This window comes from Sciurus vulgaris (genome assembly GCF_902686455.1).
Source record: "Sciurus vulgaris genome assembly, chromosome: 14".
NCBI lineage: Eukaryota > Metazoa > Chordata > Mammalia > Rodentia > Sciuridae > Sciurus > Sciurus vulgaris.
This window is the reverse complement of record NC_136475.1, coordinates 8,470,570-8,489,774: the sequence shown is the minus strand read 5'-3', so window position 1 is coordinate 8,489,774 and position 19,205 is coordinate 8,470,570. Positions and strand designations below refer to the sequence as shown.

Below are 19,205 nucleotides of genomic sequence, written 5' to 3'. Positions count from 1 at the left end.
CATGTGTGACTGGATTATTCCACTGTGAGGTCAAAGCATCCACCATCACATGGTTTCCTGAACCCCGTGTGTGAACACTGCAGCTCCAACACAGGAGCCACTGATGGCAAATCATGATGCAAACTCCAGCATGGTCTCCATGGCAGGTTCTACCTGAACAGAGAGGTGCTGGGGTCCAGGGTGCTTTCTGTTGGAAGCTGGTAGGTTGGCTTAGATCCCGTGCATACTCTTTCCTCAGGGAAAGGCCCTGAGGATGCCCTCGGTGGAACATCATCTAGATTGGAAGGCCCTCAGGTCCAGAGCTCAAGCCTGACCTGCCAGAGGCTGTCAGTCGTGGGGGGTGTTCTGTTGTGTACCCCTTGAGTGTCACTCCCCTTCCAACCTCTGCCCCGCCCTCTCCAGTGCTGAGGATCCCTGCTGATGGCAATGTGTTCTATGCCATCAATCCCCGCGTGGACTTTGATTTTGTCCTCAGGAAAAGACTCACCAGGAAGTGGGCCAACAGCAAGAAAAGGAGGTAACACCCACGTTACTCACTCTTTACCCCTGGTGCTGTTCACATCCACCAGGGTGACAAAAAGCCTCAGCTCCTGGACATATATGTTCTAGAATGCCCACAGAGCACCTGACAGGTGGGGGTGGTGACAGTTTCTGGGCTCTGCTGATGTTTCCGTCCCCCACAGTTCTTGGCGTCACCTTCTTCAGTGACTCCCACGATCCCACCAGCTGTGAGCAGCAGCTCTTCAGTGGCAGCCAGACCACTGCCCCAGGCCGCTGAAAGCAAGGACTCCGGTACCAATACTGTCACCAACAGCAGTTCCCTACTGCCTCATTACAACGAGCAGGCAGAAGACAGCAGCTTCCTACAGGTCCACCTGGAGGAGCAGAGCAGGAGGGATTCACAGTGCATCCTGGTGAGCCTGCTGGCGGGGTGTCTCCTGCGTGAGCACAGGTGGGGGTGGCCGTCAGTTTCTGGCCTTTGCTGATATTCCATCCCCCACAGTTGTCAGAATCACCTTCTGAGGCCTCAGCCATGGTGTCTTAACATCGGCCCAGCCTCCAGTCACACCTCTTCTCAAAAGGCTAGGCCCAAGCCTATGGCCACAAAACACACGAAGAAATCCAGGGCCATCGGATGCATAATGGGCAGATGCTCACTGTCCTGGTCCAAGAAACAGGTGAAAGACAGCTGCCTCATACACATCAGGCTAGAGCAGCAGAGTGCAAGGATGGCAAGACTGTCCTGGTAAGCCTGGTGGAAGAGGTGTCCCCTGGTGCTCTCCCAGGGCAGGGAGGAAACACAAATCCCATACCATGGTCTACTCTTGCCCTCTTGAATTGGGAGTTTTTTCCATGGTCAGGAAAGAAAGATGGGAATAAAGAAGAGCGAGGTCACTGTTAAGGGCTTGACCCGAGTGGAGGGAGAGTGCGACCATTTCCACGCCCGTTTGTGAGGGAGTGTGTGTTGGATGGCAGTGTGCAGACCAGAAGTGCAGGGCAGGTCTTGGTGGGAGGTGAGAAAAGGACAGCATGCAGGATGCAGGATGCAGGATGCAGGATGCAGGCTGCACTGTGTGGGATGGAGAATGCTGGTGTACACGGAGGAGGAGAGCAACATGAGATTCTTCCTACCCTTGAAAAGGGCGCCGAGGGTCTCGCTGTAGAAGCGATATTCATGTGGATGGAGCACACTCCGCCTCCAGGGAGGCGCTGTACAGGGGCCCGTTCCCATGCCACCCTGCCTGAGTGAGGTGTCCTCCTCCATCCCAGGCAGTACTGAGCCTCTGGAGGCCAGGAGCTCTCACGGCTATCATTGGTCTTCTGCCTGAGTGTGTTCTGTGCCCTGAAATCACAACCAAAGTCTCTTGGGTTTCTGCCTGGGCCACCCCCAAATTCACCCTGCATTCCGCAACAGCCCTGGGAGAGAGTAGGTCACTGGTCCATTCCTTCCATTGTGGTGGCATGAGAGTGTTTCTCTACCCAGGCTGTGTTGTCCTTTGACCCTGAGTGAAATGTGGCTCCACAAAGGGCAATGGCAGGGCCAGGCAGACCTTTGTAGGAGGATTGACGTCATAGCCCCAAGGAAGGCCCCAGGCGATTACCAGGAGGCCACCCTCAGGTGGTGGACTAGTGAGTAATGATGGTGCCCCTGTATTTAGAACTGAGCTTCCCCCTGAATGTCCCTGACACTGTTCTTGGGTAGCCACCCCAAGGCCCATTTCCTCAAGGCCTATCTCCCACGTTGATGCAGGTGACATGCAACGACAGGGCTCCTGCCGTCATTCGCAGGGCCCTGGAACATCACTTGCTGATGGAGGAGGAGCCAGAAGACTATGAGCTGGGACAAATCATCTCCCAACAGCACAGTAAGTGGGACAGTCAGATGGTGGGGAGCCATGTTGAGGAAGTGCACTCAGGTCAACTCATAGCCCAAAAGAGTAGAATCTGACCCAGAAGAACACTCCAACAGGGCCTGGTGGGCCTGGTGCACAAAGAAAACCACACTGGCACTGCTACAAAGGTCTCCAGGTTCTCTGATCAGCCCCAGGGGCTAGTGCACCTCCCCACCAGGTGTCCAACCCTGGACAGCAACAGGCATTCAATGCTGACATCAGTGAGGAGCGAGGAGGAAAGCATTCCTGCAGGGGTCATGTGGCCCCAGGGCTCACTGAGAGGAGTGTTTGCAGAGGAAGATGGCAACACGGGGGCTAAGGATGCACTTGATGCATTTGTGGACTGAAGCAGGACTATGGAAAGCCTTCTCCATGACCAGAAATCCACTCCCTGGGCAGAGCATTGTCAGTATCCTAGCAAGCCGGAACAGGACTAAATCTGAAAACAGAACAGACCGGGAGACAGCCTCAACAGTCTGACACTGCACAAATGACCAAGCCCTCTGTGCCCGAGTCCACTTGCCTAGATGGAATCAGTAGAGCCAGGTTATTTTCCCTCACTAAAATCAGATGAGGGCTTCCTAGGCACATATGCCACAAAGCTGACCTGTAATTAATGCCATTGCTGTTTTCTTTTCTGTGAGCCAAAACCCTGCAGCAGCCATGATCCCCTTTCTGTCTACACTGAAAACCGCATCCAAAACCAGCCTATGAAACATTCTCTCATATCCTAATCCACTAATTCTGTTAAGTGAGTAGAGTTCACGGAAGTAGAAGGCTAAAGCCTTGGTAGGCTCAGAAATTCATAGCACAGGTACACCCATCCAAACCCAAATAGAGAACAGGCCCTTTTTAGAAGAGGGCGGCAGGAGACAGGTGTTCAGACCAGGGACTCGCTGGCCATCTGAAACCCACTGGGGGTTGTTGCATCCCTGGACCATAGCAAAATGTGGGAGTGAAGCAGTCCCTTTCCTGGTCTTTGGAATGATTGATCTCAGTAGGGCAGCATTTGGGATGTGGCCTCCCTTGTAGCATGCCTGGTCCACGTGGAGCTGGCTAGCAACAATGGCAGAACGTGGCTAACACGAGGTGTCTCAGTTGGTCATACTTTCCTCCCTGTCAAATCCTTGGGGAAAATAACTTAGCAGGGGACCCCTGTTTTGGCTCTGGCTTTCATAGCATTCCATTTGGTTCTGAACTGAGAGTGTGCATAGTGGCAGAGGGTGTGGCACCTGCAAGCTATGGAGCACTTGCCAACCAGGGGATAGAATGGGATATAAGGAGACTGAGAGGGAAGGAGAGAAAGACGGGAAGAAGAGGAGGACTAATTCTAGGAGAATGAGGATTAAGAGGAGCCCCCAGGGCTGGGGGTAGAGCTCAGCTGGTAGACTGCTTGCCTCCCAAGCACAAGGCCCCGGGTTCAATCTCCAGTACTGCAAAAAAAAAAAAAAAAAGGGGGGGGGGAGCACCAGCAAAATATGTGCAGAGGGCCTCTCCCTCTTCAGGTCTTCCTCCATCCATGCCCAACCTTCTCCCATTTCCTCCCGTGCTTAGTGTTGTCTTCGTCTTGACTGAGTATTTCATGATCCCATCAGAGCACATCATGGAATGCTTCCCCCAAAACCCACCAGTGAACCTGGCTGAACTGGGGGTGAAACCTTGAGCACGAGTCATCTGTGTGAGATTTCAGATGTAATCCCTAGGGGTATGCGTTGGCCCAGTCAAGAGGAACTGTGATATTCTGGAGCCCAAAGCCTTTGGAGGCAACAGGCATTAGTCCTGGTGAAGTCCTAGACCTAGTTTTTCCTCCGGGAGGACGGTTGAGGATGTGTCTGGTGGTACTGGAGCTGATCTGGACAGCTCTCAGGGCTGTGGCTCAGGCCTTTCCTGGCAGAGGCCATCAGATGTTGGGGTGTCCTGCTCTGCACGTCTCGAGGGCCACCTATCCAACCTGTACCCCTCTCTCCCCAGAAATGAAGATTCCAAAGAACGCCAACGTCTTTTATGGGATGAATCCCCATGTCAGGAGAGACTTTCTCCTGAGGAAGAGGACCTACCCTCAGGAGGAAAATGATGACTGGATGTCTCCCCAACCTCCCTCTTATGAGGCAGCTCAGGTGCGAGGTCACCACTGGAACCTGTGGACAAGAATCTGCTCCTGTCTCTCTGGGCAGTGCTGAAGCATGGCACCATGATCAATGAGATTGATCTCTAAAATGGTTACTCATCGATTCCATATATAATTTGACCTTAGGTCTTTTGTTATTTAAAGTTTTAGTAACAAGTTTCTCACTACGTTACACATTTGCTGTTTAAACTATTTGCACTTTCTAAAATATGTTTCTGTATTCTGATCCACTTTCATGATTTGAATCTATTCATTTTACCAGTAATTCTGAGCAGAAACATTCAACCCTAGGTGAAAGAATGTTTCACTTGATCAAAATGACATTTTGATATTGGGAGTATGGCAGATTGCATTTTCTGACTCAATTTCCAATGGGAGAAATGAAATATTGGATATTATGACACTCACACGCATGAAGGCACACACACGCACACACTAAACAGACATGCAAGCAAACACGCTCAGAGACAGAGTTTGAGATATTTATGGTGAAATGCTTTTAATAATCTGCATTCCCCAGCAATGGGAGGACACATATATGCTCAATACTTAGGAAATTATGGATTAAGGAAATAATTACATATATATGTACACATATGTGTATATATGTATGTATGTATATATATATAAACATAAATACACACGTGTGTGTGGGCATGCATCACATCTGAAAAGAAAGGTTCAGTCTGGATCAATAAAAGTAACAACTGATGCTGCAGGAGCTGCAGTGACTGAGAAGGAGTGTGGGGTAATAAGGTTTGCAGCCACACCTGGTCCCCAAGGTAGTGACAAGGCCAAAACTAGTCTCTTCACTGCCACTTAGAGTCTAGTTATGAAATTGGAGTCTATTTGCCTCAAATTTTCCATATAAAGAAAAAAGTATGAATGTAGCAAAAATAATTTTAATTCATAAAACTAGAGGATAGGCAGCCCTTTGTCCCAGGACACACACGCGGGAAACTGACACTGAGATGCTCACAGATGCCACCGGCCAGTGGGAGGAACACTTGGTTGACACCTGAAAACCCACAGGGCCGGCACTGCCCGCTGCCCAAGTCACACGGCAGGAATGACAGGAGAGCCACTAACGGACAGGGGAAAGGCCGCTCCCCCTCTGCTGTCTGAGCCCTCAAGAGAGCCCTTGCTGCCCAAGGTCCACGGCCACCTCTCCACCCGGGTCCAGAGGAGCTGGTGCTCAGGTGCCACACCCTCCATGGTCATTGCCCAGCCTCCAGTGCCCATGGCACACCAGGAAAGGAGTGGCCTCACCCACCAGGCGGGAGTCAGGGTTCTGGCTGCCCAAAGGCTGGAGGACGACGGTCAGGGGTCCGGGTGCACAGGTGGGCTCTTGTCTTCATGCTCCTTGCTGCTGTGACAGGACACCATTTTGAGATCCCCAAACTTGTGCTCATTGCACATGCTTGTCAAGTACAAAACAGGAGATGTGTGTCCAGCCTTTAAAAGAAAACAAAACAAAAGTAAGAGGAAAATATGCACCATTATTAAGTATTAGTTTAAAATGTGTTCTTAAAAGTATATGTCAATGAAAGTTCTAGAAGGTGAGGCTTTGGCAGACCCAGGGCCTTCTCTGCAGTCATCCAACCCTAAGAAGAGGGAGCATCTCTCTCAGCAGGTTTTGTCTGCTCCAAAGGGCATCAACCCTGCAACCTTGGGGTGTGGCAGCACCCCAGCCTGTGAGGAAGGTGGGGGTGCCCCACAATCCCTCTGGACGTGGAGGGGCGTATCTGGTCCACATCCACCCATGGAGCACACCACCAGCCCCGCCAACCTGGGGGACACCAGCTCAACCCCTCCAAGCAGTGGTGTGATTCCCGACCAGCCCCCCATCGCGTTCAATGCCCACTCGGGACACCCAGCCCATCAGAGGTGACACCAGACTCACACCCCGACTACTGGAGGCCCAATCATCTCTAGCACATTGTGTGCTCACACCCAAGGGGGTCAGCTTCCTGCACATGCCCTCTGGAGCCCACTGACACAGAGGTGGTGAGAGGGGGACTGTCGTCACGGAAAGCCACCATGCTGCAGGCTCCTACCATGTCCTAGTCATTGGTTGAGGTGTCATAGTGCACAGGGTGGTTGACATGGACCTGCTTCAGTCTCTCAAGCTGGCCCTCCACCAAGGTCTCTCTATCCTTGAGCTCGATGAACTGGAAGGCCATCTTGCTCCTGATGCTGACGATGATGGGGCTGGGCAGCAGACTGGTGTCCTCCATCTTCTCCATGCTCACTACCTGATGCAAAAGACGGCACGTGAAGGGGAGGTGCTGGAGAACGGATCTGACCAATTACGTTCTGCGCATGCGCCAATACAGAACAATGAATCCCACTGTTATGTATAATTGCAAGACTCTAATAAAAAGATTGGAATCACAGTAAGGACCACAAAAAAGAAGGAAGGCAGGCCTCCACGTACATGCTCAGAAGTTAATCTAACATGGAATAATGGCAATAACGACCTGGTGTAAAGGTTGAAAAGTGTGCAAGGGAGCATCAATCACAATCACCAAGAGGTAGAGGTAACCCAAGCTTCCATGGACAGATGAATGGATAAGGGAACTGTGGTTTAGGCCACCATGGAATATTACTCAGACTTCCAAAGGAAGGGAATTCTAACAGATAAGAGGTGGATCAACATTAAGGACATTGTGCAGTGGAATAAACAAGTCCCAAAATGACAATGCTGTAGGATTCCACTTACAAATTGGTCACAAGGTAAATTTGATGGTATGCAGAATTCCAAAATCAATTTGTTAGGGATGTAGGTCATCATGTCCATTTCTTGCTCCACTGATAACAATGCATGCAAAATGAAGACATCTACTGCAGAAGGGGGGGATGGAGGTGGGAAATCACATGAGGAAGAACACTGACTTTCTAAACCATCAGGCTCAGGACCTAAGCTACGAGAAGCGAGACCCCAGAGGTCTTGACGTGTGACAGCTGTGGTACCCCTCAGCAGAGATGCCTGAGATGAAGGCGGAGCTGCTTGAATCCAGAAGCAAACTCAGGTTGCCCACACTCCCGTTTCCAAAGAGAGAATCACAGAGTTATAGGAGGGACCTGATCCCAACACAGGAGGCATTTTTAACTCTTTCACAAGTTCCACGAGAGTATAAACGCCAATTTGCCACGTATTTTCTAAAGGTGAAGCTTTTTATAGTTTGCCTTTTCCTTTGTCTTTTTCTGGCAACAAAAGGGGAGGATCCCTTCCTAAGAGCTTAGGAAAAGCTCGAATTGCGAGGCATGTACTGTTGAATGACAGCTTTATCAACAGTGTGGGGTTAGGGTACGATGTTCTTACCATCACTTCTAGGCAACCTTTGGTTGCCATAGCAACAAGAGAAAAAAGGAAGGCTGAAGGGGTAATGGCATAACTCAGGCCACGCTGCCCTCCTGGAGCCTGGCCATCAGATGACCCAAGTTGCTCTGCTTGGGATATAGTTTGAATGTGTCCCCCAAAAGTTCTTGTGTTGAAAGCTTGATCCCCAATGGGGCAGCATTAAACGGTGGTGGAACCTTAAGAGGTGAGGCCTAGTAGGGGATGGATGGGTCACTGGAAGAACAGCCCTCAGTAGGGATTATGGGACCTGGTTCGTTCCCACAACAGGGGTTGTTACAAAGAATGGTCTCTCCCCATTCTCTGGCTTCCTGTCTTCACACATGATGTTTCCGTCTACTCATGCTCCTGCCATGGGGACACTGTTCACCACAACGCCCTCACTGGTGCTCACCCACCACCGTGTTCTTGAGCCTCAGGACTGGGAGTTCATTAAGCCTTTTCTTCTTCTTCTTTTTTTTTTTTTGGTTAATAAGTAAATCTGGCATCATGGATTTTGTTTTAGTAACAAAATGGACTCAACCACATGGGTTAAAAGATGAAAGGGTGCATCAAAGTGTGCACGGCAGGTCAAGCAGAAGGGAGAGGCAGGGTGTACCTCTCTGAGCGGAAGGACAACATTGTAGCAGCCATCTTCTCTGCTGGCAAAGCAGGTGGAGCTGTCAGAGGAAAACATGTGTCCTGCAGTGTGGAACCAACTGAAGGGCGTCCAGAGGAGCAGTCCACCACAGTGTGCAGCTTCTCCTTTCCTGGTAGCCTGAAAAAGGTTCGAAATAGCTCCTTCTGTGCTTGGTTTTCAAGGTTCCTGGTGAGAGGTGGGGAGAGGTCAAGATATGGAAAGGTCAACAGACACGAGATTGAAAAGGAAAACACTTTTGAACTCGCTGGCACAACCTGTTAGTTTAGTGACTGAAATTAAAAAAAAGTCATGCCCCTCCACAGCCTGTGAGCCCCACGGCCCATCCAGACATTCAGTTGACTTTCCGAGCAAGTGCAAGGAGCAGAGCCCGTTGTCCCCACCAGCAAGAAAGTAAAAAACTCATGAACTCAAATTGTAAGGCCCCCAAAAAGGAAATCCCAACTCTGTCCCATGGATCGACAGCAACCCCAATCAACCACAGGAGGCGTCACTTGATGCAAACCACAAGAGGTGTTTATTCCAGCGCGCTGGGACCCAACTCGAGGAGTCGAGTCCCTAGCAGAAAATCTTGTAGGTTTATAAAGGCAGAAACCACACATCGGGAGGGGTCGCACATGAAAGGGAAAAGGGAACAAAGCTGCCGGGAAATTTCAAAGGGGGTCTGGGTTTGCTGATAACATACAACATGTTTCACAATGTTTTACAACAGGGTCTAGATTCTGGTGTCTTAACTGCCTGAATACTATCTTGCTCCAATTACTCTTTTACTCTGTGTTTGGGGCTGTTTCCTGGAACAGCTTTAAAGGCTTTGTTCCCATTACTGGGAGGGAAACCTTAGGGAGTTGAGATAAAACAGACAGTTAAAAAAATGTCCATTCTTTCAAAATAAGCATTCCACCCTGGTTTGAATAACTGAGAAGTCCTCCAAAAATGGCAGCAGAGGCCACAAGTGGAGAAGTCAGATGATAAGCGGGGTGAGCGTCGGTGAGACATGGGGAAGGTGGAGCCCTCGCATGCTGCTTGTGGAAGGCCAAATGTTGCTCTCATGTTGGCAAACAGCCAGAAGCCCTCAAACATTGAAAGTGGACCTAGTGTTTACCCAGACATTCCCTCCCAGGTGAATGCACCCAACAGACTCGAGAACTGACGTCCACTAACTGGCACACAAATGCTCACAGCAACAGATTCATAGTCGAAGATGGAAAGTACCCCATGTCCACCAGTTGATGAATGGACACACCAAATGTGGCACATCCCCTCAAGCAGGGCAGATAGTACTCAGCCATCAACAGAAAGTGTGCATGGACAGAGCTTGGAAACCTCAGGCTGAGTGAAAGAAGCCAGACACAAATGACCACGGGGTGCCAGGTTCATTTACACGAAATGTCCACATACGAGGCTGACAGACAAAAATAAGGAGTGGCTGCTCATGAATGCGAGGCTTCTTTGGAGGGTAATAAAAGGTTCCGTGGCTGTGGTGACAATTGTGTGGTCCTGTGAATATTGTAAAACCTGAACTGCCCACTGAAAGGGTTAACTGTTCAGATGTGAATAACCAAAAAGGAGCCTGACTTTTCTCCAGAGGAGGACCAGGGAGGCAGGGGCAGCCAAGTGCACTGCGCAAGTTCACACACTGAATCACACACAATGTCCTACGTTCGTATATGAACATACGCCTGGTGTAGCTCCACATCTCGTACAAGCACAAGAAAGGAAGCTGTGCTCCATGGATGTAGGATATGACAAAGGACACATGATGGTCGAGTATAACTACAAAGAACAACGAAAAAGAAGTTCACACAGTGCAAGAATGGAAGGTGAGGTCCCTCAGGGGGACCCCAAGGTCCCTGAGAGCCAAGTACATCCAACACGTTTACATTGAAATCTAAAAACGCTGCTGTCATAGCAGTTGAGGGTAGAATGGTGGAAACCAGAGGCCAGAGAGGTGGCCTAACGGGCTCTGAGCCAGTGAGAGAAGGAGCAGGAAGTTCCGGGGTGCTGCCGCAGAGCAGGCGACTACAGGTGCCAATCCCACACCGAATACTTCAAACTGCTAGATGAGAGGATTTTGATTATTTTCACCCTAAAGAAATGATGTTTGGGTGACAGGTAGGTTTACCCGAGTTAAACATCACACAATGTGCACCTGCATCAGAACACCCTAGGGCTCCCCATTGACATGTACAATCCCTAGGTTTTTACGTATCTGTTAAAAACTAATTTAATTTAAATAACACACATAAAATGAGTTGGAAAACTGACGTCCTCCTCCCCAAAACGTGCTGGCCACACTGGCTTGAGGAACCTTAAAGTCCACGCTTACTCCTTACACACATCTTACTCCTCACACACATTGCACAAGCGTGCTTCTGGTGCCGATGAATTCCTCCCTAGAGGGACATTTCCCTTCCCCCTCAGGAGGGGGTCAGGGCCAAGGCACACCAAGACAGGAATGAGCACAAATCCCAGCAGCCCACCCTGAGCTCTAAGGGCAGGAGGACTGCTATCTATTTTGCACCCAAGTCCTGAAATTATCATACGGTTTTCATGAGTGAGGCAGCTAAGAGCAAGCAGTCTCCTCTCAGTTCACCTGCTACCTCAGCCACCAGCTGAGGCCTCTCTGTGGCCTCAGAGCAGCTGGGTATGCTCCACACCCCGTCCTCGCTCCCTCTGGGCACATTTGAGACCAGAAACCTCAAATTACAAGAACGAAATCCCCAGAAGGCCTTAAAGGCCCTTCCTCCTGGAAAGCTGTCCAATTTCATTGTGCGGTGTCTCAACACATGCTTCAATTTCTAGCACAATTCAAGTCAAACAGTGCCCTGGTGAGAAACCAGCTCTTCATGAAGACAGGAGTGACAACACCTTTTAAGGTTCCAGGCAGGTGGCAGTTTTGATGCTAAACGTATCACTTCCCTGCTCTGAACATCAGAAACCCAGCCAGCTAGCCACGACTTGCCTCCTAGACCTTGCCACACTCAATGTCTCTGCTTCCCCTCCACAGACAAGGTCAGGCCCCAATGCTGAGAAGGCGGGAGCTGAGGGGTCTGAGCCAGGCACAAGCACCCCAGGATGGAGACCTGCCTAGAAGCCAGGTGCCTGCAGAGCTGCCTTGTGCACAGGCCAAAGCACTCAGGGCCAGAGAGTTCTAGCTGAAACTGCAGCAGCAGGTGCCAGAACCACCCTGAATTAGCATACACTGCTGCATGAGCCCGTAACGAGGAGGAGAGAAATGTGCTGACAGAACATGAAGCAGCCCACTGCAGGCTTGGTGCTGAAGCTGAAGTTAACATGTGTAACGCCGCAGGACACCTCTGCAGGACGTTGTGGACGATAGGCATGCCTTTTCTTCCAAGATGCTGGATTTAGCACAAGGGAGCCAGGTGCTACAGATCTTCCACCTTCCTCTTTTCTCCTCAATTTGCCCCAAAATGCCACATCTGAAGTGGAGCTGGCCAGGATACATCTGAAATCCCGATGCCCCGGGGCCGCCAGCACACACCGGCCTGTGAGCTGGCCTCCTGTGCCTGAGACTACGCACAGAGAGAGGAGGAAACCTTCAGCTGGCGCTTTTATGAGCCTGCTAATTATGCATACGCCACAAACTCGTTCCCTCAGGGCTGCTAACTGTGGTCTGTCATGTGACAGATCTTTGTCAGCTGGAGTGAAAGGACTTGGATACCAACTATCTCACTGACACAGCCTGGCTCTCCCCATACTCTGTTGTCTTTTTTTAAAACACAGGACCCCAAGTTGGGGACCATACTGGGGGTCCTGCAGCTAAGAGGCACGTGAGCACTTGGGACCAGGAAACAAAAATAATGATCAGAGCCCCAAGAGTCTCTTTTGTAAGGAAGAGACAAGTACCATCCATCTTCCGAAACAACTGTCACATATCACAGGTGACCCAACACCACGTGGAGTTTATTTGAATTTAACCAATTTGGGAAAAAAGGGAAAAGAAACCTACCAAGAGCATTTTATTTTATTTTTTTTTTCTTTTTTGTGCCTCTTGTGGCAACACATGACCAGTTTGAAATACATGCACACAGCTGGAAGGGACCTGAAGTCATTCTGAATACATGAAACCCAAGCATGCTGCTGTTCAAGGACCACCCTTAGAAAGATGCACCCTCACCAGATAGTCAGAAGAAAGTGCCTGTGTTAAGGAGGAAGAGATCTGCTGTTTGCAAAATGACTTTCTTTGTATTAGCACTGAACACTAGACCTCACGGCTTTGAATGAATTCACTGCAGGTTGATTCAGCCTTATTGCAAATGCTTGGGACCAGAAGAATTACAAATTCCAGAGTTTTTCAGATTTTACAAGATTTATGTAGACTTTAGCAGTTGAGCATCCCTAATTCAAACAATCAAAATAAAAAATGCTGGCATCAAGTCGGGGACCGCAGAAAGGCCTCGAACTGCTCTCCAAGGGCTGCAGCCTTTACCCGCCTGGCCCTCAGGAAAGGGAGGGCCCTGCTTTACTTTGGTTCCAGACGGCGGTGGGAGCAGCTCAGCGTCCTCTCTGCCCTTCACGGGTGACAGACGACCAGCTCTCATGGGGATTTCGCTTCACCAAGTGACCTTGAGCCCAGGGACAATTTATAGCTCCTGGCTGCAGGAACTTAGAATGTTAGTATGTGGAAAAAGTGTCTATATTCCAACTGGTGTGTATTCAAAGATGCCAGTGTAATACCAGGAGCAGAATATACTGTGTCAGTCAGTCAACCAGCCATACACTGAATAACTCCTAAAATCTCATGGACTTCTAAAGAAACACCATGGCACGTGTTGTCTTAATTTCTCGGTTGTTGCGAGGCTACGTGGGAGCAGTCTGCACTCAGGCTGCTGCTTCGAAGTTGATGCTCTGTACTTTGCGCCACCTCAGTCTCACCAGCATGATGAAATCACAAAGGAAAACTGATCACTTGGAGAGAACTGCAACTGTCATGCGCTGGGAGAACCACTTCCTATTTCATCAAGGGAGAAAGCACTAACATCTGAGAAAGGAAGGTGGACACGCTTGTTACCCTCCCCATGTACAGTTTTTCCACCATATTCAGACTATAGAAAGCTAATCTGCCATCTGAAGGGGTGTCAAGGGCTGGGAGCTAAAGGATCCTCACCCTTTACCTCAGTGGTTGCAGCGGCTAAGGTGTGTGGAGCTGCCAGTGAGTCGCCCTCAGTGAAGAGCCTCCGCTTGCTTATTGCCGATAAAGACTTTTCCTTTAAAGCTGGCCAGTGGATTGATTTCTTTATTCCAGGAGTCTCTGTAGTTGGTGGGTTTTCAATATGCTCCAGTCCCAGACTGCTAGAGCAAGAGAGAATGATAGAGCTGGCAGTGAAATATACAAACCACCCGCCTGCCCTCTGGATTCACAATAAGTGTACACTTGACTCTGAAGTGGCTGTGAGAGTAGGTGGAGATTTCTTCTTTGACCCTCAGCCCACAGATGCCCCTAGAAACCTCGTGTTGATTGCAGGAGGAGTTGGAATTAACCCCCTGCTTTCCATCCTGCGGCACTCGGCAGATCTCCACCGCGAGCGGGCAAACAAAGGAAGTGGATATGAGATAGGAACAATAAAACTGTTCTACAGTGCAAAGAACACCAGTGAACTCCTGTTTAAGAAAAATATCTTCGATTTAGTAAATGAATTTCCTGAGAAGATTGCATGCAGTTTGCATGTTACAAAACAGACTACACAAATCAGTGCCGAACTTAAGCCATACATCACGGAAGGAAGAATAACAGAAGAGGAGATAAAAGACCATATTTCAAAAGAGACTTTGTTCTATATTTGTGGCCCACCTCCAATGACAGATTTTTTCTCCAAGCAACTGGAAAACAACCATGTTCCCAAAGAACACATTTGCTTTGAGAAGTGGTGGTAGGGAGCCGGCAAAGGCGGAAAAAAGAAAGAAGTGAGATCCATTCCAGAGAGTAAGAGATGTGATTTTATATCTTCTGTGGCAAGGTGGATTTACCTCTACTTGAATTGTCATAATTTTTAAGGCTTCGAACTAAATGACAAGCTGGAGAATAAAAGAAAAGCTAGCTGACAGAAACTTCTTACAAAGACTTCATTGATCAAACTATTTTTTACTATATTGATTTTCTTTTATCAATAATTATTTATCTCAATACAGACGTTTCATTACCCTTATAGGAAAAATTATACTTAGGTTTAATCATGAAATTGTGGGGTTTTGTGTGAACTGTAGACTATCTTTAAATTATTTGACAGCAATCCATATGTCTTATATTCAATGAACTTAGAATTTTAAATACATTCTTTTTTTTTTTTTTTTTTGCGGTGCTGGGGATTTGAACCCAGGGCCTTGTGCTTGTGAGGCAAGCACTCTACCAACTGAGCTATATCCCCAGCCCTAAATACATTCTTAAGAATTTACTTTGAAAATTATTTATTTTAATGCCGGAGTTAACTTTTACCATGGCCTGAAGCCTTATTTGAACATCAGAGCTGAGTTTGGAAATGGGAAATTAAGAAAACTGCTTTAGGGAGTTGAATATCTAGCATATTTGCTGACATCCTACATATCATGACCAGTTGTTAGTTTTTTCCCTAGTGAAGCTCTTGATGTCTTAGTTCTCTCCCTTACTGCTGTAGGAGGTGGCTTGTTTGGGACAAAGGTGTTGACTGCTGGGTTCCATGTTGAATCTGCCTTCCCACACTGTCTGGGAGTATGCATAGGATTGGTTAGAGCCACTTAAAAATTCTGCTCCTCTGCTGTTTATTTCCTTGTTTTTTCAGGGTTGTACCTGGCACCAGCCAGTACAGAACACATACTGGTTAGATAACTGAGAGAAAGCAATAATGTTTTAATACCTTAATGGGGCAATTCCCAGAGTAGATGGAAAGAGTGGTATAGATTTATCCCAAGGCTGCTGTGTTGGAACTGCTAAAAAGCAGATTGTAATTCTTGCCTTTTTTTATTTTTAAGATTTTTTAAAATCCAGTTCATGGGCTGCCTGAGGGCTGGCCATTCTTTTTGTGACAAGAGGTCTTAGACCCAAGGCTGTCAACTTGGAGAACACTACAGGGTGAAGGGAGCCTAGCAAGGAGACTCAAAGTGCTAGAGACTCAGAAAGCCCAGTTGAGATGCTGTTCTTGAGCTGATGAGAGAAGTTGCCCTTTCTTTGTTGTTGCAGCCTCCCAGGGACTGCAGGGCTTGAACACATAATTGATTGGTGACCCCTGAAGGGGGCTGGCATCACCACTGTAGGCTCTGTACTGTTTTGAGTTTCATCAGGTTTCAAGCAGAGATTATTTGTCAATTACATTTAGGAACCACCTAGTGACTGGGGTATGTCCTGAGAAATGTGGTGTTAGGTGATTTCATTATTATATGGCCATCAGGATGATACTTCACAAACTCAGATGGCTATGATATCAATTGTTATATGGTGAAAGTGTGGGATGACTCATTGTTGACCAAAATGTCATTATGTGGCTCATGACTATTTGATTCAGATTTGAATTCAGTGGGAAGGATAGAGGGGCTTTTAGCCTGATGGGCATTCTGGGAAATGATCACCTGAGTTTCAGAGGTGAGGGGAATGTCAGAAGCTCTGAGCTGCCACAGGGAGCCCTGACTTACCAGTTGGATCCAAAGTGTCCTGGTTGAAGACTAGGGTTGAGAGCTGAGTACTCAAGAGGCACAGGAGCACAGTTTTTTTTTTTTTTTTTTAATTTAAAAAATAAAAATAAAAAAAAAATAAAAAAAAATTTAAAAAAAAAAAATGCTCCAAAATTGGATTACAAAACAAGAGTTTCAGATGCTGTAATACTAAACTGCCTCAGGAGCAAAGGCATTATAGCTATGTTTTACTCATCTCCTTGCATATTTTTAAGAAACGTCAATTGAAAAAAAAAATACAGGAATGTTAAAAGAGATAAACAATTTTAATGTAAAAGACGCAGGCTGATTTTTAAAAAATTGAATATAGAATTATATAATTTGGCTATTTCACTTCTGGGTAAAAATACTCAATAGAATCGAAAGCAGGTGTCAGAGAAATTAGTGTGCCCAGTTCACGACAGCATTGTTCACAATACTGAAGGTGAAAGTAAAGTAAGCGTGCATGGACAGACGAGTGCATAAACACAGTGGGGTATGTACATACGATGGATTATGATTCAGCCCTGAAAAGGAAGGGCATTCTGACACATGCTGTGACAGAGATGAACCTTGAGGACATTATTTTAAGCAAAAGAAGCCCAAGGCAAAACACTGAGTGTTGTCTACTTATGTGAGGGATCCAGCGGATTCCACAGAGACAGCAGAATGGCGGTTGTCAGGCAAGGTTGAACAGGGTGGTGGTGTCTAGTAGGTAGAGTTTTAGTTTAACCAAGTCAGAAGAGTTCTGGAATGGGCAGTGAGGATGGTCATGTGTCAGCGTGAACGTACTTAATGCCACTTAACTGCATGCCTGAAAATGGTGAGGTCTGTGTTATATGAATTTCACAGTAAATTAAAAAAAAAAATCTCTGTTTAATGACTAGTAGTATTTGATCTGTCCTGATTCTGTAACTATGTCAAAAACTTGAATCCAGGACAGTACTCTATGGTCACTCATTTCTCTAAGGATCTTTCATAACGGTTCACCTTGACATCAGAGCTGCAGTTAGTTACCCAGTAATGATCTGCAAACCTCAAATCAAAGTCCAGCTCACACACTGTGTTTGAACTTCAGACGATAAAGCTGAATTCCTTAGTGACATTGCAAGCAACTACCCTGACAGTCCCTGTGACCGGTGTTGCCGTGGGTCAAATTATAGAGAATCCTGACTTACTCTATCGATGGCAAAGGTATCCAAATCAGTTCAGCTGCCCTGCCAACTTTTCAACCACGTAAGTTAAAATGAAAAGATGAGGACTTGGTGTAGCTTGGTGGTAGAGCCCTGGTCTAGCATGCATAAGGATGTGGGGTCAATCCCCAGCACCACCAGAAAACCAAAAAATGTTTCTATACAAATACCACGCCTATTTATGGAAGAATCTTGAGCATTCATGGGGTTTGCTATGCACACTGGCCCTTGTACCAGTGCCGCAGGGACACAGCGAAGACCTCACAACAAAAAGGTGCTAAGCAAAGCACATGAAAAGGTCAAGCAGCTGAGGGACATCATCTCTGTTATAGCATGTGTCAGAATGGGACTGAAGCTCTACCTCTTGGTGATCTGGTTTGGCTCCTGCACATCTGGCTCCAGACCTCATTATCCAGCAGCCTCTGCAGCATCACATCTACCAGCTGCTCCATGATCTTCAAGACCACATCCGGGATCAGAAACATGGAGGAGTCATGCTCCTTATTCTGCGTGGTGATCTGGATGGTGTCTGCCACAAAGTCGTTGGATGTCCTTTCCAATTTCTGGATGTCAACCCAAGGGATTACTAGTTGAACCGAAAGAGAAAAGATGCAAATTCAGATCCCCCATAAAGTGGGAGCCAAACTTCAAACATCAGCAAATAACAATCCAAAGTTCTATTTGTTTCTTTTCAGCTAAAATGCAAAAGTCTTCAAAGCCAGCGCAGGGGAAGAGTACAGACGGTCTGACAGCTGCTGGTGAAACCCAACTCATGTGCCAATGGTTTTCTTAAAGATTTCAGTGTCATCTCCCAGGTTGCTGGCTATTGCACACTTTCAAGGACCATCATTTTGCAATCCAACAGCATACATCTCCAAGAATATTTCAACACTCATGCAAAAGTTTCTGAATCACACAAACTCTAGATTCAAAAACAGCACTCACAGATCAAGGTAGAGGAAAAAGGAGTATGCAAGAGGGTTATTCATGTCTCCTTTACATAAGAGGGCTGAGCATCAAGTCTGTGTCACATGACTCTTATTATGCTTAGAAGACAGTACAAAAAAGTTTTTGTGAAATTCTAAGGTAATACAGTACAGTCAGGCACAGTGTATGTGCACCTCCCAGCTACCTGCAAGCCTGAGGCAGGTGGGTGTCTTGATCCCAGGGTTTTGGGGCCAGCCTGGGCAACAAAGCAAGAGTCTTTCACTTAAGAAAAAGAAAGCAGGTGCTGGGCCAGAGCTCAGTAGTAGAGCGCTTGCCGAGCATGTGTGAAGCCCTGGGTTTGATTCCCAGCACTGCCAGAAAGATAGTCAGGCACTATGGCACACACCTATACTCCCAGTGACACAGGAGGCTGGCGGATCCCTCCTTGCTAAGGAGGCAACTTAGCAAATCCCTGTCTCAGAAAGCAGGGGGCAGGGCTCAATAGTTAAGAGCTCTGGGTTCAATCCCCAGTACTACTGCTACTAATAAAAATAATGTAATATAGTGCAGGTGATACATTTTTATTCCAACATGCTAGATCCAGATTTTTTTTGGTGGGTGTACCAGGGATTAAAGTCAAGGGTACTTGGCTACTGAGCCACATCTCCAGCTCAGTTTTGTATTTCATTTAGAGACAGGTCTCACTGAGTTGCTTAGTGCCTAGCCTTTGCTGAGGCTGCCTTTGAACTTGCCATCCTTCTGTCTCAGTCTCCTGGGATGCTGGGATTACAGGTGTGTGCCACACTACCCAGCCCAGATTTATTTTTGATACAGTGATAGGCAGTAGGCTAATGCAGAGGAAAGGGGGAGAAGATAAAGTCTTTATCTGTTAGCCAAATCTATCACACAAATAACAAGTTGA

General features: G+C 47.6%; 3 protein-coding genes across 11 annotated transcripts; 2 read left to right on the top strand and 1 right to left on the bottom strand.

Moving 5' to 3' along the window:
• Positions 1-657: 657 nt before the first annotated feature.
• LOC306644287 (ral guanine nucleotide dissociation stimulator-like 1) lies at positions 658-6,689 on the top strand. 5 transcript variants are annotated; one of them, XR_013759268.1, is made up of 5 exons: positions 658-914; positions 1,083-1,246; positions 2,252-2,366; positions 4,365-5,324; positions 6,325-6,529. XR_013759268.1 is itself a non-coding variant. In XM_079111104.1 (4 exons), the coding sequence occupies exons 2-4, from the start codon at positions 1,136-1,138 to the stop codon at positions 4,571-4,573; spliced, it is 435 nt and encodes a 144-aa protein (XP_078967230.1). In that variant the 5' UTR covers positions 658-914; positions 1,083-1,135; the 3' UTR covers positions 4,574-5,532. The 5 variants fall into 5 exon arrangements, 1 of the variants encoding a protein (XP_078967230.1); XM_079111104.1 differs by lacking the exon at positions 6,325-6,529 and having other exon boundaries at positions 4,365-5,532; XR_013759265.1 differs by lacking the exons at positions 1,083-1,246; positions 6,325-6,529 and adding an exon at positions 6,571-6,689 and having other exon boundaries at positions 665-914; positions 4,365-5,969.
• On the bottom strand, positions 5,404-17,962 carry LOC306644289 (TBC1 domain family member 8-like). Of its 5 annotated transcripts, none has more exons than XR_013759269.1 (5): positions 17,718-17,962; positions 16,780-16,977; positions 8,481-8,620; positions 6,579-6,776; positions 5,404-5,976 (listed from the first exon to the last, which is right to left on the bottom strand). XR_013759269.1 is itself a non-coding variant. In XM_079111113.1 (4 exons), exons 1-3 carry the CDS (start codon positions 17,763-17,765, stop codon positions 6,585-6,587), a joined length of 399 nt encoding a protein of 132 aa, XP_078967239.1. In that variant the 5' UTR covers positions 17,766-17,952; the 3' UTR covers positions 5,404-5,976; positions 6,579-6,584. The 5 variants fall into 5 exon arrangements, 1 of the variants encoding a protein (XP_078967239.1); XR_013759270.1 differs by having other exon boundaries at positions 16,780-16,911; positions 17,718-17,959; XR_013759271.1 differs by lacking the exon at positions 16,780-16,977 and having other exon boundaries at positions 8,481-8,687; positions 17,718-17,953.
• Positions 12,922-14,820, top strand: LOC306643849 (oxidoreductase NAD-binding domain-containing protein 1-like). Its single transcript, XM_079110152.1, has 2 exons — positions 12,922-13,486; positions 13,663-14,820. Exons 1-2 carry the CDS (start codon positions 13,306-13,308, stop codon positions 14,415-14,417), a joined length of 936 nt encoding a protein of 311 aa, XP_078966278.1. The 5' UTR covers positions 12,922-13,305; the 3' UTR covers positions 14,418-14,820.
• Positions 17,963-19,205: the final 1,243 nt, after the last annotated feature.